Source organism: Mustela nivalis, assembly GCF_964662115.1.
Source record: "Mustela nivalis genome assembly, chromosome: 13".
Taxonomy (NCBI): domain Eukaryota; kingdom Metazoa; phylum Chordata; class Mammalia; order Carnivora; family Mustelidae; genus Mustela; species Mustela nivalis.
In genome coordinates, this window is record NC_139032.1 from 13370798 (window position 1) to 13395034 (window position 24237).

Sequence of the window (24237 nt, forward strand, 5' to 3'; positions counted from 1 at the left end):
CAGTGATGTAATTTGCACTGTGTATATGATAAAAAAGAAGATATTTGTTAAGGTAAAGCATTTCTATTCCTTATACTGATTTTCTTAGAAATTAGTTTCAATAATATTTCATATAGATGCATGCTATGTTGTCAAAACATATATTATTAAGGTGCTATAGTATTTTAAAAAAACAATGTATCACTGTTTTATGTTTAGACATTTAGAGTATCTAGTACCATATATCCTTCAGGCAGTACTCCATAAATACTACTTCTTGTAGCAGAGAGTTAAGTATTTAATGTCAGTGAGTACAAAATAGATTTTATTCTTGACAGATACTTGCATTGCCTACTCCTGTGTTTCTGGTGGTGAGCAGGCAGGCCTGCATACTTTAATGTCAGATGAGCTGATGATATTGCTGAAATCTGTAGAAGTTGAGATTTGCTAACTAGAACCCATCCTTAGACTGAAGACTACACAGAGATGCTAAAACCATACATAGGAAGATATCCAAGCCATTTTTGTTTGTTCGTTTTATTTTCTCCCTCATAAAACAGTTCTAGATCTATACTTCAGCAAATGGGTAAATCAAGACCCTAGAGTTTTGCGCCATAGATGATGTTGATCATTTACTATGCAAGCAATTTAAAATATATATTAGCAAACATCTCCCAAGATTACTTAGGGAAAAAATCCCAGTAAAGCAAGCCTGGATTATCCTCCTTTAAGCATTGCAACCTGCTGGGCACCTGGGTGGCTCAGTGGGTTAAGCCTCTGCCTTCAGCACAGGACATGATCTCAGGGTCCTGGGATCAGGCCCCGCATTAGGCTCTCTGCTCAGCCTCCTTCCTTCTCTCTCTCTGCCTGCCTGTCTGCCTAATTGTGCTCTCTCTCTGTGTGTCAAATAAATAAAATCTTAAAAAAAAAAAAAAACATTGCAAATGGATGGGAAATTACAGTTTCTAACTACACTGGAATAAACTAAAAACACTAAAGGCTCAGGAATCGATACATCATATCATTTGCAGTCAAGGGATTGGAGAGTGAGATCCCTGGTAAAGGTGCCAAGATAAACTGGTTGCGAATATTCTGGGTGACAGAATGAATGTGCTTACTCTGTGGGGTTGTCAAAGATTCAACTGATGAATCCAGCTAATTCCAGAGAGCTGTCAAACCATGGAGGTATAAGATGAATCGAAAGAAAATAGGCCACTCTTTGCTCCCTCTTTCAGCCCAGTGGAAATGCAGATCATCTACTCTGTTAAGAAGCCAGCGCTACTCGTCTTGAAGTTTGTAGTCATCCTATGTTTGGCATCTATTTTGAGCTCAAAAAACTTGGTCTCAAAACCTTTCTTGTCAAGGACTGAAGGCTGGGGAAAGATTGAGAAACACTACCCACAGCCTGATGTTCTTGGTAGATTCTTATAAATGGGAAAAATACAAACTCGTCACTAACGGAAGAGCCCTCTTGAAAGCTTATGAGAAACTAGGGTGGCATTGGGTCCAGGATGCCCAAATATAGAACAAATGAAGACGGGAAGCGGCTGTATGTTAGGTGGCCTCCTCAGTTAGGATTTAAAGCCAAACTCCTTTCTTGCAATTACGTAAGTCGCACACATGTAGCTGCTTTGTTAAATGGGCTGAACTCAGTGGGGGCCAGTTAGGATAGTTTGGGGTTTCTTTCCTTTCTCTTCTCCCTCCTTTGTCTGCCCTTTTTCCTCTGTGGTTTCTCTCTGTCCTGTTCTTTAACTATAATTTGGGCAGGTTCTTGAACGTTTTATTTTGTCCCCGTCCAACGTGAAAGTACAATTTCTCATCCAGTAAAAAAACCCTCCTCCCCTGCCTTAGAAAGACTTAATGTCCTTGTCTGTGTGGTGCTTCCACTGTCCTCCTAAAGAGCCAACACTTTCTATTTTGAGTTCATCTTCAAGCCTCGATGTGTGTAAAATTTTGAGAGTATAGAAAACATTAGATTGCACTTCTGTGTTAATTTGGAGTTCACTTTAGTCTGGCTAGGGCATGCAGCCTGACTTGGGACTCTGTCTCATGACCCTGAGATCGTGACCTGAGCTGAAATCAAGAGTTGAACTCTTAACTGAGCCACCCAGGTGCCCGCATAGATTTTTTTTTTTTTAATCAAGCTTCCTTCTAGCCTTACAGATTGCCTCTTTCCTCTGGGATTTTTTTTTTCTCCAGATTCTTTTTGCCTCCTCTTTTTTTATACTAACTTTCCTCCAGTGTTTGTTGAACCTTGAGCGTACATTTCATATTTAAGTGCGATGCTCTAAAATACTGATTGGAAGTCTGGTTGGGGTGGCACTTGTTGATGAGGGAACTTTATTATAGGATAAACAGTGATGGTAGTGAACAGCCCTCTCAACTCTGGGCCCCAAATGCCTCTGTGAGGATATCTTCCTTCTAGAACCATTCATCTTCTCTAGGAAAGAGTTCCTTAGTCCTGCCGGGAATGGTGGGACTTGCATATGTGACATTTTGGGGGAAAAGTGACCAAGGATCCAGAGGGTCAACCAGATTATCCACTTAAAACTCCTTCCATTCCCTGCCGTACCTTGCCATAGTGGGTGTCCAGTCTTCAAATACGACTGCAAGTTTCTGCAAGAGCAATTCTCTCCTGCAAGTATCTGGTTGGGGTGGTTGGCTGATTTCAGCAAGGAGAAGGATCTTGCCAGGTTTAATCATCTGTATACAGACGGCTAGCCAATTCCCTATTAACAGCTCGACACTTCTTTCTCTCCTTCCAGAGTCACTTCCAGGTTTTCATTCTTTTCTTTTTTTTTTTTTTTTTTTGTCTTCTAAGAGGATGAAGAATTGCTTCCTTTGCTCGTGTCTCTTTCTTCTGGGTTAATACATTTTATACTCCTTTACTGTTAGGTTAGTGGAAATGTGCTACTAACCTGCTAGGTTAAACTAGAAATCTGGCTGAATAATGTTGCCGTCTTGTAGGAAATGGAAAAAAAAAATCTCATTTACTCATCCCTGGATGCAATAAAGTTTGGATATCCTTAAGTAATCCTAAAAACCAAGGAATTAATTGGTATTACATTTTGTGAACTCTGCAGCACGGAACGGTGTGAAATCTAGGAAATCAGAAGTACCAGCTTCTTCTCCAGCTCACACTTCCGGAATATAAATACTTTTGCCATTTACCTTAACCGCATTTCATATCAAGATGGCATACCTTTAAATAAAAACATTTTAAAATGAAAAACTAGAATTCTATTTCCTCTTTATTTGCCATGTGACTTTTCTGGGCACACGCGATTCATGGTTTTTTGTGATTTATTTTTAGAGGAGAACACTGAAGAATGGAACAACCACAGCTTGTTACTTTGGAACAATTCACACTGACTCATCTCTGCTCCTTGCAGAAATTACAGGTGAGGAAATGAAAGCGTGATTTATGGGCACATCAAGCCAAGACAGTCAGACCATGCCCAACGGTGACTTATACGTGTGGGCTGTCCTGCCTTTTAATTGCTAGAATTTGAGCGCTGCGTTTCTTGTGAGTAATTAGCTGTATGTGGATGGCCCTTGGATGCCTTTTATTGTGTACATAATTTGATTATTTATTTATGGTTTTGGTTCCAGAATGATGCGTATGGGTGTGAATTTTGTGTATTAGTTTAGGGCGCTTGGGAACAGGTTTACTAATTCTCACTGTGGCAACAGTTTATTACATTATAATCCGTAGACACGTCTTGGCTGTTGACTAGGCTCAGGGCACTGTGCTAAATGCTGGGAACACAATGAAATAGAAAATAGTCTCTGCCCTTGAGGAGCCAGATGGGATTAATGATTAATAATCACACACCTTGATTAGTAACTGTATTAACAGCGGCTGTACTCTTGCTAGATGCCTGGCTTCGCACAGAGCACTTGCCGTGGATTATCTCAGCTCAGTTGCAAATAGCCATTGGAAGTAGGCATTCATGCCCTTGTGTTATGGATGGATAAACTGATGCTCAGAGGCCATAATGCCCAAGTCACACGGCTAGTAAGCAGATTGGAGACTGACTTTAGATTAGTAATTCCAAAACTCGTACCTTGCACAGCCCCCAGAACGTAGCAGATGCTCAGTAAATACCACTGGCTGATGCGCTGATACTTCTGCTCGCTGGCCAAGGTAGTTTCTGCCAGAGGCTTAAAGGGTAGCACTGAAAATATGTATTGCTATTTTTGGAGGAGACAAAGAAGACTCAGAATCAGATAATCTGGAAAGAATTCAGAGAGGAGCCTTTGAATGAGCACATCAAGCCAAATTGGGGGAACATCAAATTCGGGGAGGAAAATGTCTTCCCAGCAGGGGAAATGACATAGACAAAGCTATGGGGACAGGGACGTCCATAGTGCATAGAGGAAGCAAGGAACAGAAAAGCTGAACTGGAGGACAGGATTCCCCGCATGGTGGGATGGCAGAGGAGGTTGGGCAGATGGGATGGTTCAGCCTATGGAGAGGTTTGAATATGCATCAGATACTCAAAGATTTTGAGCAAGATGAGGTATATGGTGAAGGTGATGGTTCAGGGAAGAGTCATCTAATGGCCAGGTATCACAGTGGATTACAGGGGAAAGAGAGAGGGAAAAAGACCTTTGCTAGAGTCTTATGACAGAGGCAGAGGCATCGGACAAACAGTATCTTCCATGTTCTAGCAGAAATAAAATTTTTCTAGGACCTCTAGTGAGGACCAGTTCCTTAGTGCTGAGAGCTGCTAGGGGACTAAGTCAAGTTCCCCACCGATGATCATATTGGCCTCGCTATGGTTAAGAAAAGTAGCTCTATCTTTTCTAATCCGTATGTGCCAGACACTTTATAGACGTTATTGGGTGTATTCCTCATAACCTTACACATAACAGAGGACACTGGGCACATATGGGTTGAGACCTTAATCCAATATTATCACCATCCTGGTAGTAATCCAAGGAATAGTCAGTGGAAAACCTTGACCTACTTACAGAATTTCGTGTGGTTTGTTGTCGTTGCTCCTGTTCTTTCATGCCGTGAGGACCTTTGACATTCTCCCTTGTGTTTTCGTGATGATTTTAATTTAAGTGTGTTTTCTAAAGGCTCGGGAGGGATATACTGTTGGGGTAAAAGCATAACTTCACATTCTTTTTGTGTGGCCTCTCACAGATAAATTTGGGCAGCGGGCGCTTGTGGGCAAGGTCTGCATGGATATGAACGCTACTGTTCCCGAGTACAAGGAAACCACCGAGGAGTCCATCAAGGAGACAGAGAGGTACATGGGTCTTGGGGCGGTCCCTCTGAGGCACTGATGGAGCGAGAGACGGAGAGAGGCAACTCTGTGAACCGGGCCCATGGGCACATACGCACTGTGTGGGTTTGCCCTTCTTTATGTAGATGGTCTAAAGAAAATGGTGCATGTCAATACCATTTTGAAGCCTCTGGGAACTTGCTATAGGAATCCTATGGTGAATCCCTTTGTGAAAGAAGGATTCTTTTTATTTTTTTTTTAATTTAAAAAAATTTTTTTTTAAGATTTTATTTATTTATTTAACAGACAGAGATCACATGTAGGCAGAGAAGCAGGCAGAGAGAGAGGAAGGGAAGCAGGCCCCCTGCTGAGCAGAGAGCCCAACATGGGACTCGATCCCAGGACCCTGAGATCATGACCTGAGCGGAAGGCAGCGGCTTAACCCACTGAGCCACCCAGGCGCCCCTGAAGGATTCTTTTTAAAAGTTAATGATTTACCTTTATTACAGGTGGAGGTTTCTCCTGCAAGTTGAACTTGCTTTTTTTTTTTTTTTAAAGGTTTTATTTATTTATTTGACAGACAGAGATCACAAGTAGGCAGAGAGGCAGGCAGAGAGAAGAGAGAGAGGAGGAAGCAGGCTCCCTGCTAAGCAGAGAGCTTGATGCAGGGCTCAATCCCAGGACCCTGGGATCATGACCTGAGCCGAAGGCAGAGGCTTTAACCCACTGAGCCACCTAGACGCCCGAATTAAACTTGCTCTAAGTGTATGGTCTGTGCTTCAGATTCCTTTTGGTGGCGGGATCATCCTCTTGCCTGAGATCATGAGCTTCTGTTATATTTTTTTAGGTTACATTGGGATAGTCTGTGGATCCCTAAAGTACCTTATCTACATTTATTTTTCTTGAATGGTTTTTCTTTAATGGCTTTAATTTCCTTTCTTTAATGGCTTTTCCATTGATTTGACAAGGAATTGCATTGTCTGACAGTTGACATCCAAGAGTAATAGAAGAACATTCTTTACTTGTAAATCTTCCCCAAGACCTAACCTGTCCTGATGCAACTTTTGGAAGCCCAACTTTCTACAATTCCAAACCTCCTTCACCTTAACTGTGTCCTCTGGAAAGGATGGCTTAGGAACCACCATGTGCTCACAGAAGGACCCAAGCATCACCTTCCTCTTACCGTTGGCCACATGCTGAACTTGTCTACGGATGTGTGTTTGTGGTCATAGCAAGCCTTAATCCACATTTTATTCTGAAACAAAGGACCACCACAACGCAGAAAGCTAGCTAGTAAATGTTTTCGTTTGGGGCACAAACCGCCGTTTCATATGCACTGCGGATACCACCATTTCTGATTGCCGCCCTCATCCCATCTGGTCTCGTTCCTCAACACCCACCCCAGCCCCCCGACCTGCCCTCTCCATTTCACAGCCATCTCTGGCCTCTTCCAACAGCCTTACTCCATCATCTGTGCTCATAGAGCCCTACGCTTCGAAATGCCTCCAGGTGCATAGGATGCCAGTGATCCAGTATCCACAGAGCATAGCATCCTGCAATATTTCCCCAAATAGAACTTAAGCCAGTGGAATGGCTTGAGTGATATGGGAATACTCATGAGCAGCCCAGCTGATGTTAGGGGGGTAAAATTGCATTTCCCTGTGATTTTGCACTCTATCTCTCTGGCTGCAAATGAGAAAGCCGAGTAATTACTACTCGTTAATCTTTAATTAGTGCTGGGGAAACATGTATGGCGTTAGAAATGTTTGCATGGAAATTAAGACATGTAAGGATCATGTTTTCACCCTTTTAAAAAATCTATTTAAAAATGCCAAAATTTTCTATCTTAGCCATTTGTTGCTTTATTTCAGATTTGTGTCACGGATGCTCCAAAAGAATGTAAGTAAGCTTGTTCCCAGCTTGGTTTTGGATTGCTTTTGTGTCATTTGTAAGATTGGCTATTAAGTTGTTTGGTAAAGATTAGTCTGTGTGTGTTTGGCTTACTCCATGCATGCAGAAATATTTCCCCGGAGCCTTCGACTATTTTTACATTGGATCCATCAACTCAGCTCTGTGCAATCAGGCTTCAGTGGTTTTTCCCTTCCTTTTCTCTGGAACCTTCTAATCACACAGGACTGGTCCCTGGGGAGGTGAGAGAGGCCTTCATGGATGTGGACAGATTGGGAGCAAGGGGAAGTTGGCTACATCAGCATTGGCTCTGGCCTCTTGTACAGCCTGATCTGGTCTAGAGCACGGGTGATGTCCACCGTGATGCCCCAGGCTTTGGCCGCCTTGGTCCCTAATGTGTGGTATGTCACATGGCCTGCAGACTCTCAGCCAGCCACTCCTCTCTGCATTGCCCTGGTGTTGGTGAGCCTACAGAGGCATTATCGGTTCCTCCCCCCACTCCCAGCAGGCCAGTTCGTAGCTCCGTTGTGCAATCTCTTAGATTGGCAAGCCAGACCCTTCCCTTCCCACCTTTTTTGAAGTCTCATTGGAAACTGTGAGAACCCTATTACTTTCAGTCTAATCTCGGGAGAACTAGGTGAAGCTTTGTGGGTCCTCACGCTCACCCTCTTTTGAGCCCTTCTGTCCTGCTCAGCCTTCACCTTGGGTGACACTAGAGCCAGTGCTACCCCCAAACATCCTGAAGGAGGCCATGGCCAGCACTCCTCCCTAAGATGTAGATGGGGAATAGGCCACCACTTCTCTCTGAGTCTCCCCATATCAGCCCCCTTTAGAAGTTCTTCTGCTTCCCATTTCTCTCCAGGAAGGCCACCCAGTCGAGGCCTCATCTGAACCTTACATGGATGTAGGACTGGGACTATCTGTCATTTGAGACAGGATCTTCTTCCACTGAACTTGGTGCTGTAGAATATTCTCTCTCTTGTCCTCAGCCAGGAGCTGTTTTCATGAGACCCGCTGCTTCCACTTACTCTTAGAATGGGGGACTATCCCCCTAAATGAAGATATGAAATTATCATGTTGTATGATCTGCATGTTGGGGTATGTCACACATTCACGATAGCTATAGTTTCCTTATCAGTTTTTTCTTTAAATTATTTCCAGTATTCTAGAGTGAAGCCCATAGTGACACCACGTTTTTCCCTTTCCTGCTCCGAGACTTTGTTGAGTAAACTGGGAAACATGGCGAAGACTCATAATTTGCATATTCAGGTGGGTGTTTTTCTCCTGTTTGTGCCCCTGTCCAGACCTGCAAGACTTTTTAGTACCCTAAATTCTGGCAGTCCTCTCTAGTTCTTCTTCTGAGATTTACTAGAGAAATAACATCATAAGATAGGAAGGGCTCTTACAGATGTCACCTAAATCCATTTCTTTAATTTCTCAGATAAGAAACTTAAAGTTCCTTTAACACCGCTGCTGCCTCCCCCCGCCCCCACACCTCTCTGATCAGACTTAGAGAGACAAGACAAGGACGTCATCTGTAACAAAGCCAGATCAATAACACACTGGTTACCTGTTCTCCCTGGGATAAATTTAATTTGTTTCTTTCCTACTTCTCTCTTTTATTTGATCCTTTCCTCAGTGTTCTAGTCTTTCATTTTTGGAGGAACCACCTATTATTTGAAAAGCAAAAAGAACCTAATTTCTACCTTACAGAAATGCATTTTAAAACCCTTTTGTTCTGAGTTTCTTAATTTAAAAATCAGGAACAAGAAAGTATATCTTACTTTGTCATTAAATGGTTGTGATTTGGGACTGAAACACTTTTTAAAGCTTCCAGCTGGGCTAAAATTGGAAGTTGCGGTCTCCCCTTTCCCCACCCAAGCTTCATGACGGATTGCACTAAAATTTTCCCTCTTAAGAGTTGACTATCTTGGGGCGCCTGGGTGGCTCCGTGGGTTAAAGCCTCTGCCTTCGGCTCAGGTCATGATCTCAGGGTCCTGGGATCGAGCCCCATATTGGGCTCTCTGCTTGGTGGGAGCCTGTTTCCTCCTCTCTCTCTTCCTGCCTGTCTGCCTACTTGTGATCTCTGTCTGTCAAATAAATAAAATCTTAAAAAAAAAAAAAAAGAGTTGACTATCTTACAACAAAGGGCAAGGTAGGGGAAAGGCAACACGTTGATTCTTTATCATGATGGAGGGTGTCTTGTTTTGTTTTCTTGATAAGATTTATTTTGTTGGGGCTCATTAACTATTCTTGTCATCCCCTCCCCCCTTTTGGGGGTACTGTGACATTTGGTGTGTTTTTTTGGTAAGACTTTATTTGTTTATTTCTCAGAGAGAGAGCACAAGCAGGGGGAACAGCAGGCAGAGGGAGAGGGAGAAGCAGGCTCCCTGCCAAGCAGAAAACCTGATGCGGGGCTCGATCCCAGCACCATAGGACCATGACCTGAGCAGAAGGCAGACGCCTAACCAGCTGAGCCACCCAGACGTCCCAACATTTGTATTTTTTATTCAATCCCACACAGTCATAGGGGAGGAAAAAGTTTCCCTGACTTACTTAGAGTCCCTGGCTGGGTCCGAACACTAACTTGACAAAGACCATAGGAGAAAAGCATACAAATGTATTTAATAGAAGTTTTACATGATAAGGAGCCTTCATAAGGAAATGAAGACCCAAAGAAAGACATAGGAGCATTTGTAGGTTAGGTTTGGTGACAAGTGCCCAGTCATGGGGGAATATAATGTTTGGATTCTTTGGAGGCATCCCTTTGGCTTAGGAGATAAGGATGCTCCTTTCCTTCAAGGATAGGGTGGTCCCCCCTCACTTAAGAGCTTTATAATCTGTTTCAGGGAGGAGGGTGGGGGGAGGTCAGAATGACCTTCAGCTATTTCCCTTCAGCTGAAAATATGCATTGTGCCCTGGTGCCATATTTGGAGGCTGTGTTTCGAACTCCGTGAACACAAAACAAAATCGAGTGCTGGGGGTAAAAGCATGTGTGCCTACATTGGCTCAAATTTATCAAAGTGAAAAGAATCATCGGGATGTCCTTTTTTCTCTTCAGATGCCCATGCATTTCTTCAGTGGTCTAGATTTCCTCCAGGCGAGCATAGAACTCACCCTCTAGGTGGAACACTCTATGTTTAGAACATTACTGTTTTTTCTCTGATTTCTTTGGCGCACACTTTACGTCATGGAGAAGAGGAAATGGCGCTGCCGTTCTTGGAAGTGGCAACTTGATCATGAGTTTTTTCGCATTATATGTACTCATTACCAGTTGGTCTGGAAGGATTTTTGTTTTAGGCAAGGGTGTGGGGTGGTTACACTTACGTGTTGTATCTCTGAGGCTTTATGGTGCCCTCAAGGAAAGGTTGGTGTGGGAGCCAGGACTCATTTGTTTTGACTGGGCGTGGAATTTTATGGGCTCTTTTTCTGGTGATGGCAGGATTGTCTAGCTGTTATTTTCTAAACCATTTTCTGTAGAAGAACTCATTCTGGAAGCAGATGAAGGGGACAGAATGAGGACAGGGCTCCAGAGTCCCAATCTTTGCTTCTTCCTGAGAGGAAACCTGTTTATGCCTTTTACATATTGTATTTCTATATATTTTTATATGGAGAACATACTCAGAGCTGAAAGAGTTTAGAAAATTACTCCTTTAAACCAACCCTTATATTTGAGATGTGAGAATATAAAGACCCAAAGGAAAGAACTGACTCACCCCAAGACCCATAACCAGGCTCAGAACTTGAGCTAACATTCAGCTCTCCTTGTTCAAATTCCAGGTTTCTTATGAGTGAACCATGCTATCTGTCCTTTTAGAGCCACGAAACTCTTTTCTTAAATGGCCAGATGGGAAGAGGCAAGTTCCCACAAATAGCTAGGTTCAAGTACTCTCTTCAAGTACTTTTTTTTTTTTTTATTCCCACTAGCTATAGAAAGAATGTAACATGGGTTAAGGTTAGGGCTAGAACATTCCATATTCATGTAATTATCATGTTCACATTCATAGTTTCTTTTTCATATAGATGTGGTATGTATATAATATGTATAACTGTTTTCAGTAAAACCCATGTAGCATCTTTGTTGTGTTACCTGGCAAGTAGACACCATTCATACCATTTTTGGGGTAGGAAGTATAATTTCTAATGGTATTTCACATTAGAAAATTGAAAATATTACTTCTTTTCTTGTAGAGCCATATAAGTGAAACTGTAGGTGAAGTTGACGCTGTGAAGAACTTATTTCAAGATTATAAAAACTACACAGATGTGTACGATAGGAACAATCTTCTGACAAACAAGGTACGTTGCGTATCATGACATAATCTGTATCATGGAGGGGGTACTTATCTATGTTTTAAAATCTCAGTAAATGTCAGTATTTGGGGGGCAGCGGGAAATAAAATGAAATAATAAATAAAATCTCAATGGTAATCCTCAGATTTTTCCAATATGTGCGCATTTCCCAAACTAGAGTAAATTCCAGTGCACAGTTAAAAATCGGCCTGCAGTTTAATCCCAGTAAATAACTCTCAAGGCTTCTTTGCGGGTGAGCTTGTCTCTTGGTCCAAGGACGTTTTGTCAGTATCCATTAGAATGTAAATGCACATTCCCTTGAGTTAGCAGATGCATTTCTAAGGATCCATTCTGTAAGGAATATGAATAGGAATGTTAACTCATGTGGAAGTTAGGAAGTGTCTATCAGTGGGGGATTGTTCAGTTTACAGAGCATCTGTAATTAAAATGTTATCCGGCATTCACAAGAGTGATGTATACAGGCTTACAAGGAAGAATGTCTACAGGGTATTGTTTGCTGTGTGTGTATAGATATGTGGGTACATGCCCACTTAGAAAGCAGTATCTGGGGTGCTGGGTGGTTCTGTTGGTCAAGCATCTGACTATTGATTTGGGCTCAGGTCCTGGTCTCTGGGTCTAGGGATCAAGCCCGGCCTCCGGCTCGGTGCTGAGTATGAAGCCTGCTTGGGATTCTCCCTCTTCTTTTCCCTCTGCTCCTCCCCACTTACGCATTCTTTCCCTCTCTCTGTCTCTTAAAAAAAATAATTATCTGGAATACAAACATTGACTATTAAATGTGATCCACCTGAGGGAGAAAACGGGACTAGTTAGTCTTTATTTTTAGACACTGTGGTGATGCTTAAAAAATAAAAATGAGTGTATAATACTTTCATAATTAAATAATTTCACATTAATTAAAACTAATATAGTGGGGAGACCCTTCGTTAAAACAGTATACCCCTTGGCCTTGGGCCTTGGCCTTCAATGACTCGTACAAACTGCACGGAGAGTTGAATCTACTGCAGCAAATAAATTCTTCGGGACTGTGAAGGGAGGGCTGAATATGACTAATTTGAAAGGTTAATACTCTACATAGATCTTGTAAATGCTACACCGTAATTTTCAGCCTTCTCTACGTATATTTCCATGTGATTAATAAGTCAACCTGCCATTTTCATATTAATTCTATTTGCACAGAGCTTGGGAAAATTTTATTTACTTATTTACTTTTTAAGATTTTATTTATTTATTTGACAGAAATCACAAGTAGGTAGAGAGGCAGGCAGAGAGATGGGGGGTAGTGAGGGTGGAAAGCAGCTCCCCGCTGAGCAGAGAGCCCGATGCAGGGCTCCATCCCAGGACCCTGGGATCATGACCTGAGCCGAAAGCAGAGGCTTTAACCCACTGAGCCACCCAGGCGCTCCAGGAAAATTTTATTTTATTAATAATTCTTTGGTCACTGAACTGTGCCTCCCAACGGAGAAAAGCTATTAGAAACAGGTTTTGTGCTGAAGGAAGAAGAATTTTGAAAGAGTGAAGCTTTTTTTTTTAAAAATTTTAATTATTTTCCTTTGAGTAGACTTGACACACAGTGGTACGTGAGTTTCCAGTGTACAACGTAGTGACTCAGCTTTTCTGTGTTATGCTATGCCCATGACAAGTTCACTACCATCTGTCACCGTACAACCTACCACCATCGACTCTATTTCCTAGGCTGTGCCTTTTAGTCCCATAACCGGAAGCCCACGTCTCCCGCTCCCCTTCACCTATTTTGCACATCCCCCCACACCTTCCCTTCTGCATCCGTTTGTTTTCCGTGTTTACAGATCTGGTTCCGTTTGCTTGTTAATTTTTCTTTGTTTTAGATTCCACATGTAAGTGAAATCATGTGGTATTTGTCTTTCTCTGACTTATGTCACTGAGCCTAATAACTTAGCATAATGCCCACAAGGTCCGTCCATGTTGTTGCAAATGGCATGATCTCATGTTTTGTTATTGCTAAGTAATATTACACACTGTATTTATACCACAAGGAAGACTTAACTCCTATTCAGGAAAACCCACAAATATCATCAGGACTAAACAGAGAAGTGTCATATGTGGGCAGTGCCTGCCTTCTTGGATCGATTTCATCTTCCAAATTAATGCATATAAAATATTATATTTCCTAATTTTTGTGAAAATATAAATATGGGTGGTAAAACAGTTTATTTGGTTGTGCCAACTATATTCCAATTTTAAAAAGACCTAAAAAATAGGTAAATAAAGATTATTTGCTTTTGGGGGCTCCTGGGTGGCTCAGTGGGTTAAAGCCTCTGCCTTCAGCTTGGGTCATGATCCCGGGGTCCTGGGATCGAGCCCCACATCGGGCTCTCTGTTCAGCAGGGAGCCTGCTTCCTCCTCTCTCTCTGCCTGCCTCTCTGTCTAATTGTGATCTCTGTCTGTCAAATAAATAAATAAAATCTTTTTAAAAAAAAAGATTATTTGCTTTTGTGTATCAAGAGCATCAGTGCCTGTATTTCACTAGGAGCAGAAATGAGAACAACTCTTTCCAGGATTACGCCTACAGCTTCCATGTGCTGACAAAGAAAAGCTTACTTCTAGAAAGTTCTGATTAAGATAGGAGCAAACACAACCCCACCAGCTGCTCGCCATGTAGAATTAGGAAATAAAGTAGCGTGCCTGGAGGCAACAATGTATCTTTGAGCTAGATGGATATCCCAGCCTGTAGAACCCCTGGACCCTTGTGATTTTATAGACCTTTTTGGAGGGGTAACTTGTACACAGGGATTTTCAACATACAAGTAATCATAAGTGCTCTTGGGAAGAGGCTTACAGATAAGTCACAGCTTCAGTCTGCACCTGTGACATCTTGCTGGGAGTCGAGACTAAGGGAAACATTTTTTAAGTGGCAGACTCCACACAGGACACTCTTCTCTCCAGACAGTGATGGCACACGGCTGCTACCTTTCAGCAGAAGAGCTGCAGGTGTTCAAGGAGCGGGGAGCAGCCATCGCCCATTGCCCCAGTTCTAATTTATCGTAAGTAGACAATCATCGGTCGGTCAATGGTGAGTGTTTGGGTTGCGAATTAGCAGCCCAGATACCTTCGGTTTTCTCAGCCCTACCTCCAGGGTCCCCCCTTCGAAAGTTCTGTTTAATTGGGACAGGAACCAGGTAGATGTACCAAGGCCAACCTCTGCTTCAGTGGGGAGAAAGAGCACTCCGTAGAGGACATTTATTGCAGAGTATGCATTTGAAGAACGCATCTCTTAAAATTTCTGCGTTTGCCCAAAATGGGACAATAGGAGGTACAACAGAAAGAGTTCAAAACCTCCAGCATTTCAGGGTTTGCAACTAAGGACCGCTAGAACGCATATGCCAGCCAGCCGTTCCAGAGAGATGATACTTCGCATGCTCTGCGGTCAGGAGAAGGTGCCACAAGCCAGTGTCCGACAGTGTATACCGTGCTGCCGGATCCAACAGGACACCAGTTCACAGAGGAGGGACCGTGTCCTGTTGTAATTCCCTGGAAGCTTTATTTATAACTAGTTTTCAACCCTTTGAAAGGTCATAGATCTGTGAGTCAGATGGAAATGATGGCCTGTATTTTCAGAAAAAAAGCTCACAGATATATAGAAACATTACATCTCCTTTCAGGGAATTCATAGATCCCATGATACGGATCCATGGGTGCCAAGTTAAGAACCCATGCTCCAGGATTTGATACAGAAAGGATCTCACTTCCGGTGCTAGTTGATAGAGAATAGAGTTCCTCCCACTTGGAAGCAGGTTGAGATGGATCATTCATGTATTCATTCAGCAAATTTATTTCGCTTCTGCTAGGTTTTAGGTTTTTTGAGGGTTACTTTGTATCCTCTGTTCTTTTGAGTTCTTGCGGACCATGAGACCACTCATGTACAAGTAGTTCATGTGGAGGTGATCTCAGGACGTCTGTGGGTAAGACAGAGAAGGCAAGGGGGTCAGTAAGAGCACTGCCAGCTTACCACTGTGGGCTCCTGCAGTTTAATTCTTCCAGAAACCTCGGGGAACCAAAACATACCTCAAAGTCATTCTGCCTTCAGGGTGAGGAAGCGGGGTTAGTTATTCCCACACACCTATCAGTGATTTGTGGAGGGCTTCTGGGTGAGGTGAAGAGGTACAAATTCCCTAGAACTCCTGACCTTCTGGGAACAAGGACAGAGCAGGCTCTGTGATGGGGAAAGAGCCCCTAGGTAGAGTCGGAGGTGTTGGCAGTTGGAAGTGTAGGGAGTTGGCCAGCAAAAAGAGATGTTATGTCAGATAGAAGCAGAGGAAAGACATGAGAGCCACAGAGCTATATTTCTGGTGCGTTTTTGAGAGGTTCCAGAGCCTTCGGGTTTTCAAACATTAGGTGGTCACACATGACAGGGAATCTGGCCTATGTATGGCTGTGACCATAGGGAAAGAATTTAACATTTCCGGGGGTAGTTACACAATATCTAAATTAAAATATGATACAGTTTTGCAAATTGAAGTTAGAGGTTCAATTTCCTTATGGGTACGTTTTTGTTTAGATGGTCACTGTTATTCTTTCTCCAACAACTTTGATCTATTGCGCGTGCGCTGGGGATTTGACAGTGGTACTTACGTGCGTTTTCTGCGCGTGCGCTGGGGATTTGACAGTGGTACTTACGTGCGTCTTCAAGGAGACCATTGTGACCTTTGCCTCTTCTCAGACTTCTAAGAAACGCTTTGGTTTTCCTTTGTTTCTAGAGAAAGGCAGCGCGTCTAGTAAGCTCAGGGTCATAATGTCCGGAATTCAGTGTGGAACCTTCTCTCCTAGCTTCTGCGGTCCTCAGCCACAGCCTGCGAACAGTCAGGTCCTGACTCATCAGCCTGCACCCCCTTTCCCAGTAGTACCCTCCTTTGATTTCCCAAGTCACTACTCATTCAGGGTAACAAAGTATCCCAGACACAGAGGAAAGACAATGTTTTGCAATTTCTACTTTTGAACATAGAAGGATGAGTTTATTAAAAATGAAAACAAAAACAAAAAACACTGAAGAACAGTAGATTTTTGCATGAATGACAAGATTGAATTCCTTCATTTATTTTTCCTTACAAATGATCCTATTTTCCTTCTGTTTCTTGCTGCTTTATACCCTGCTGAGATTAAGCTCAACCCAATAAGCAGAGCTCCTTTATGATAGTTTTTTTTTTTTTTCACTTCGGGACTTAGATGATCTGATTTGACTAATGTGTTTGTGTCAACATGAGAGCTTTTATGACGGGAAACACAATTTTAGTGAAATCACTGTCATTATTGTTGGTGTCCTTTTTTTGTTGGAAACACATGCGTCTCCTTGTCCTGACTATTTCCTCTTTCTACAGGCTCAGCAGCGGCTTTCTCAATGTGCTCGAAGTCTTGAAACATGAAGTGAAAATAGGGCTGGGTACAGGTCAGTAGTTTGCCATTTGGACATGGGCAAAGTGGTTGAGCATAACTTTATGATGTGACTAATTTCCAGGTAACAGTTTAAAGAATTCGTTTTCTTATCTGGTAGTCCTATCTCGAGCTAATAAAATGGTGGAAGGCAGCAGTAAGAAACTATATGGAAAGGGAGAAGTTTTAATGATGCTAACCTCCTGAGGGCCATCGGGGATTGCTTGACAAAGGGTAAATCCTTCTAAGGTGTTGTAGAGTTTTATTGTTTTTGGTTTTGTTGTTGTTGTTGTTTAAGTCCTTTATTTCTTTCCCCCCTTTCGTTTGGTCCCTCTGGCTAGGTTTTGATGGTTTGGATTCATATGGTCTTAGTTTTCTGTAACTCTGTCATTACAGATACCATCTCAAAAGAAAATTATTTGACCTTGCCATGGGGAGCAGAGATTCGGTCTATGCCAGCATTGAGAATTTGGAGATATATTAAGAACTTGCTTTGCTTTTGATCAGTGTTTAACAAAATGAGATTCCAACTCCCACAGGCAGTCTGTTGTTTGCTGGGATGAAGGACATCCTAGGTGGCTGATGAATTAGTGGTGCCTTTTTTTCCCCCCCACAATACATTTTAATTGTTTTTCCTGACTGTGTGCAGTGTGGCTCACTTTGAAAATATGAGACAGGCCCAAATGCATAGGCATATCTCCTGTGAACCTTTTATTTCTGTGTATGAATAACTAAAAAAATTTTTTTAAATGGGTATGGGGCACAAGGATTTATTTTCATTCTTGATGCATTTACCTTCCTGATACTTAAGAGCATTGGGATGTTTGCATAATGGCGAAGATGGTTGTCATCCTTTCTTGCAATAACTCACACGTCAGTTTTATACCAGCAATGTCGGGAAGATATACAATAAAATGAAATGACTTATTAATATTTTTAAGGAGGTGTGCTAGATTAGATGTTCACTCCCATTTTATGTGAGTCAAAAGAATTATGATTTTTGAAAAATTCTCATCTAAGACACCAATCATTGAGACCATGGTAATACTTGGATATAGTCACAGGTGTTAAGCTAGTTATTTTATCATCAGAGAAAAGCTTTAATGAATAAGAAAAAACATGGCCAAGAATTTTTGTTACACACTAGTCTATTAATGAAAAATTTTGTAGATAGCCAAAAATCAGGTAGGTATTTCTTTCCATTTTTCTAGGATTTTGTCCCCCTGACTTAAGTTCGTCACATGACTTCCAGTTCTTGACTTTGGGTTGTACAGTGGTGGATACAATGTTTAGGTAAAGCTCTTCACTTATTAGCTGTAAGACTTTGAGCAAATTTCCTTAATTTTCTAAGACTTCATTTCTCTAATTTCTGTAACAATAACAATAGTTACAACTACGTCTATCTTATAAGCTTATTTTGAGGCTTAATGAGAAAAAAGTGCATACAGAATGGTTATTAGCACATACTTGACACATTGCACTAGACTGGTTTAAAGGGAAGGAGCAATGCTGGTATATTGACCAAAGGTTTGATTAAATATGACATATTCACTTATGAACTGGGAGAATGCTGCTGCATTTTACATGGTTTCTGTTGCAATAGCCCCACTGCATTCCACTCTTTTTGAAACACGACCTTTAAATATCAACCTGCCTCTCTCCTGTAGGCTTCAGAAGATCATTTAACCCTATACTATGGGCCGGGAGTAGGTCCACATGTGGTTTGTTCACTCTGTCTACAGCAAGTGGAGGCAGATCTGGACTTTCTCAATTATTAGATAGGAGAAACTCACATGAAGCTTAACAAAAGTATTGCAAAATCAGAGAGAGTCATATCAAAAAGAATGAGGTGTGCCTGGGTGGATCCGACTCTTGATTTCAGTTTAGGTCATGATCTCAGGGTCCTGGCATTGAGGCCCACATCAAGCTCCACAATGGGTATGGAAGCTGCTTAAGATTCTCTGTCTCCCTTTTCCGCTGCCCTCCTCCCCACTCATGTGCACGTGCACGTGCACATGCTCTCTCTCTCAAAAATAAAAACAAAAAAACCAACGAGAAGATGATCTTATCTCTGAAACTGACCTACCTCAGGATTTAGAAGAAAAATCTCAGGAAATTACCATCATCCTTGGAGTACAAGAAGACATGGTATATGAAAAGACCACAAGTCGTGATGGAAAAAGACATTTTAAAATGAAAGACGAAAACTGGGGGGAAAAAAGAGTGAGGAGCATGTAGACAATCCTACAGGACTGAAGGGAGGGTAAATTTTACAACCACTTTGGAAAACTGTTTGGCTATTTCCTATAAAGTTAAATATACATTGACATATGACCCACTAATTCCATTTGGGGGTATTTACCCTAGAGAAATGAGCACATATGTTTGCAGAAAGAGTTGTACACGAATGTTTATGCCAGGTGTATTTGTAATAGCCCCAAGCAGGAAACAATCCCAAATCCCGTGGACTGGGGAATGGATAAGCAAACTGTGGTGTAGTCCTAGAGTGGAATGCCACTCGGCATTCAGGAAAGTAGAAACCACTGATCTATGTGAAACAAAGGTAAATCCACAAATATTTTAAGTGAAAAAAGCCAGGCACAAAAGAGCACATGCTGTATATTTCCATATGCATGAAACCTAGGGACCAGTGGAGCTAACATTATGTTGATAGAAATCAGACGGTGGTTGCCAAGGATTGGGGATGGGGGCAGGGAGAGCAAATGACTGGAAGGGACTGAGAGAGAACTTGCTGGAGGGATGCAAATGTTCAACATCTTGTCTTTCTGAAAGGTAGTTAAATGGCTAGTATAATTGTTAGCATTCGTCAAACTAGAGTCAAACTGAGTTCTATGCATTTTATGTTGTCTTAATTATAACTCAACTTAAAAATAACAAACAGTGTAGGAAGCTATGAGTAGAACTATTGCAGAAAATTAAATCAATGATGTGGAAAACAACATTGATCAAAGATCGAAGGGGGTGTTTGAGAATGATCCACATGGAGCATAGAAAGAATAACAACAACATAGTGAGGGTTTTTCTGACCCAGGACCCAGAGCAAATGGAACAGAAGTTGTGAAGGATAAATCTTTTTTGAGCTTAAGAAAGAACCATGTATCATATTCAAAGAACTTACCCTGTTCTATGCTAAATCGTAACTGATTGGTAAGATATTAGAATTACAAAGAAAAAGGAAAAAAAAACCCTGAAAACGGTAAGGCAGGGAAAAAAGTCAGTTATCAATAAAACAATTAAAAACCAGTTTGGTTTCGGGTGTTTTTGCTGGCATGAAAAATAGCAAGATCAAGAAAGAGTTTGGAGCCAAATCATTGTTACCCAAGAATATTATATTGGACGAGATCCTCCTTTATTTGCAAAGGCAACACAATTCTCCAATATACAAAGTCTTGGAAAATATGCTCCCCATGAACTCTTTGAAAAAATTACTTGAAAATCTACAGCATTCAGTGGGTTGTAAGACAAAACAATGGGCCAAGGTCAAGGGAAATGAAGGGACAACAGCATATCAGGGAGGTCAGTTAAAATAGAAGTAAGATATAAAAAGTTGTAAAAGAGTTTAAAAAATGAAAGCAAAAATCAAAAATGTATCTTAAGAGAGCATATGTACAGTATTACATTACCTTAAAAACATTAGCCGGCTGTGAGCCTTAAACTGCTCTCAAAAAATAAAGTCAGTAAACAACAACAACAAATATAAACACAATTCCGTCTAAAAGCTCTCCCTGAAAAATTATCATGAAGAAGTAGCTTTTAATTCCCAAAGTTCTCATCTGTATTAGAATAGAGCTAGGATGAGTTTTTAAGGGTATAGAACTGTGAGCTTGTTTTAAGTCTCATGTTATCCAAATTATCTTTGTAACTATGCAGGCATATTTCTGTGAGAGTGCAGGGAATATCCAGATAAGAGTTTCTTCTCTTAGCTTTATTAGCCATTTGGGCATTGCACTGGGTTGAACTGTGCACTCCTTACCCACCCCCATCCTCAAAGATGTCTACTGAACAAAATGTGACCTTATTTGCATAAAGGTCTTTGCAGTTACAATTAAGGTAGAGATTTCAAGATGAAGTCATTCTGAATTAGGGTAGGCCCTAGATGCAATGATGAATGTCTTACCAGAGAAAATGAATGACACGTAAAGACAGAGAAGAAGGCCATTTGAAGGCAGGAGCAGATGTTGTACCAGTATCATACTGCGGTAAGCCAAGGAACCATTGCAGGAGCCTCCAGAAACTGAAAGCAGGAAGGAAGGATTCCTCCCTAGAAGCTCTGTAGGGATCACAGCCTTGCCAGCACTCGGATTTAACAATTCTGTCCTCCAAAACTGGGAAAGGATAGATTTCTACTATTTTAAGCTGCCACATCTGTAGTGATTTTTTGTAGGGACCCTAGGAAATGAATACATTGGCCATGCATTTGATACTGATTGCAGGTTTTGAATTCTTTCAACTGTTAGTCTGTGTCTGTTCTGTGTCTAGATCTTTTCTTGGAAGTATATTCCAGACAGAGTATCAGTCACTAAAACCCAAAAACCAATGTCATACACCTAATATCCCATTTATCGAATGAGGTTACTCTTGTGGCTTTATTTCATCTCCTGTAGATGTGGCTGGTGGTTATTCGGCCTCCATGCTGGATGCGATCAGAAGAGCAGTGATGGTTTCCAATATCCTTTTAATTAATAAGATCAACGAGAAAAGCCTTACCCTCAAAGAGGTCTTCAGACTAGCTACTCTTGGAGGCAGCCAAGGTAATGACCATTTTGTCTCTTTCTTTTTTTTTTTCTTTTTAAAGATTTTATTTATTTGACAGACAGAGATCACAAGTAGGGAGAGAGGCAGGCAGAGAAAGAGGAGGAAGCAGGCTCCCTGCCGAGCAGAGAGCCCGATCTGGGGCTCGATCCCAGAACCCTGGGATCATGACCTGAGCCGAAGGCAGAGGCTTTAACCCACTAAGCCACCCAGGTGCCCCCATTTTGTCTCTTTCTTGAGCAGCATACAACCGCGCCAGTCTGTGTCCTCGGAAACAGTATGAATGCTCACGAGAGTGGCATCAGCAGGCACCCCTTATTCATACCCCAATGCTGCGTCTCATGTACCATACCCCAGATTTAGTGGGTAATGTTCAGACATGTGGTGGAGGTATCCTTTATTCAGCAAGTCCCCTGTCTTTGGCAGAGGACATGTTCAACACACAATTATATTAATGCTTTGATGGATATTTGCAATGGTCCCATGTGAGTGAGTTTTTGAAAATCATCAGCTTTTTCCCACTGAGTCGAGTAACACGTTCTCTATTGGCCTGAGGGACGAGAGTAATGATTATTCATAATAATAGTAAAAATAATAGCCAAGACTTAACTCTTACCAGGTAAGAGGCACTGTGCGTCATGCTTTCTGTATTGTGACTTCAACTTCACAACCGCTGCTAATTCCCCACGACCAGCAAGGCACCTGAGCGAGGCGTACACGGTTGTCAAGCTACAGAGTGCCCTGATTTGAATCCAGAAAATCTGGTGCCAGAGTGCAGGTTCCTACTTTTCCTCTGCAAATCCCAGCTTCAACTCTGCATTTTGTTGGTATATTTAAGGACACTAATTACCCAAAGCTCTTTAAAAGGAAAAAGATGTAAAAGTGTAATTGATTGATATGTAAAGACTGCTTATCAGCTTTTTCCAGTTCTCACCTGTAACCATATTTTTAGGGGAAAAAATAGAAATTGGTAATTGTATTGCTTTTAGTCACTTCCGTATTTTAGTGTGATCTGGGTGGAAGATGGTGAACACAGCATGAAACTCAGGTAGCTATTAGGAAATGAAAACATCGAAACAGAGACAGTGTAGATATAGAGAGAGACTTATGGAAGATACCCAAGGTCTTAGAAAATGGAGGAGGGTGGAAGCTGAGAGTGTCCTGGGAAGAGAAACCTTCTGGCTCTTAGGATGTTCTGGGTTATGATGAATGCCATAAAGAACGTTTCAGGGGAAACAAGCAGAGGTCATGCTCTTTGCATTTTCTTAAGTCTTATGACTTTGTTTTCTAAAGTTCCAAGTTTTAAATCATCCATTTTTTAAAATTCCCCTTCCCTGTTGGTATTGTTGGCCCACTATCTGGTTTTCATGGTGCCAGTGGACTGTACTTAAGTGCCTTCTGTATTCTAGGCTCTCTGCGAGGTGCTTCATCGGGATCCTGTACGAGATCAAGCTGGCACGGGGTGCTTACTAAGTCATGTCTATCTTGCTGTGTAGCTTTTAGATCTAATTTCTGGACCCTGAGCTTACTGTGATGGAATTTCTTCTCCTAAGTGCGTGTCTCTGTGAGACTTTGAGTGAAATGAGACGACTGGATCACTGTTAAAATTGCGGCATCTCCCCAGCTTGCCACAGCCTTTCCCTTCACTCTCAAGACCAAGATGTGCATAAATCCCCTTCACAGGCACATGTGCTCCAAAGGCAGCGAGACTACATTTCCTGAAATGCATCTGAACTGCTTACCAGCCCTCCTGGGCCTCTCTGTAATAATCTGAATTTAGACCAATTTACAAATTTGTAAAAGCAGGTGTGCCTTTTTTGGGTTAGCACATGCCTGACCTTCCAGGCCTGAACAATCTGCTCAGTTAGTTGATACGTACATGTACCATCAAAACTCTGGCAAATGAAGCTGGTCATCTGACCTATTAAACACACAACAATTTTATGTTGAATACAGTCCTTAAAAACTTCTATTTTGTTAAGCTTCTTTTTTTTAATATATAATTTTTTATTTTTTATAAACATATATTTTTATCCCCAGGGGTACAGGTCTGTGAATCACCAGGTTTACACACTTCACAGCACTCACCAAAGCACATACCCTCCCCAATGTCCATAACCCCACCCCCTTCTCCCAAACCCCCTCCCCCCAGCAACCCTTAGTTTGTTTTGTGAGATTAAGAGTCACTTATGGTTTGTCTCCCTCCCAATCCCATCTTGTTTCATTTATTCTTCTCGTACCCACTTAAGCCCCCAATGGAACAAATAATTCTAAAATTTATATGGAACCAGAAAAGACCTCGAATAGCCAAAGGGATATTGAAAAAGAAAGCCAAAGTTGGTGGCATCACAATTCCGGACTTCAAGCTCTATTACAAAGCTGTCATCATCAAGACAGCATGGTACTGGCACAAAAACAGACACATAGATCAATGGCACAGAATAGAGAGCCCAGAAATAGACCCTCAACTCTATGGTCAACTAATCTTCGACAAAGCTTCTTTATCAAAGGCAAAAAGATTGTAATTGGCAAAGGAGGAGAGAATATCCAATGATTTTTCTACTACATTCGGTCCTTCCTACACAGTTAGTAGGAGTCACCTAACTGCCTTTAACATTTTCTA

General features: G+C 41.7%; 1 protein-coding gene across 1 annotated transcript in view; it reads left to right on the plus strand.

The window, feature by feature from the left end:
- GDA (guanine deaminase) overlaps positions 1-24237 on the plus strand; it is a 75386-nt gene that overhangs the window by 44429 nt on the left and 6720 nt on the right. The window contains exons 4-11 of the mRNA XM_082696597.1: positions 3293-3380; positions 5135-5240; positions 7088-7115; positions 8286-8393; positions 11316-11423; positions 14361-14458; positions 16790-16857; positions 21467-21613. Coding sequence (XP_082552723.1) covers positions 3293-3380; positions 5135-5240; positions 7088-7115; positions 8286-8393; positions 11316-11423; positions 14361-14458; positions 16790-16857; positions 21467-21613 — 751 coding nt within the window. The remainder of the gene's footprint in view (positions 1-3292; positions 3381-5134; positions 5241-7087; positions 7116-8285; positions 8394-11315; positions 11424-14360; positions 14459-16789; positions 16858-21466; positions 21614-24237) is intronic.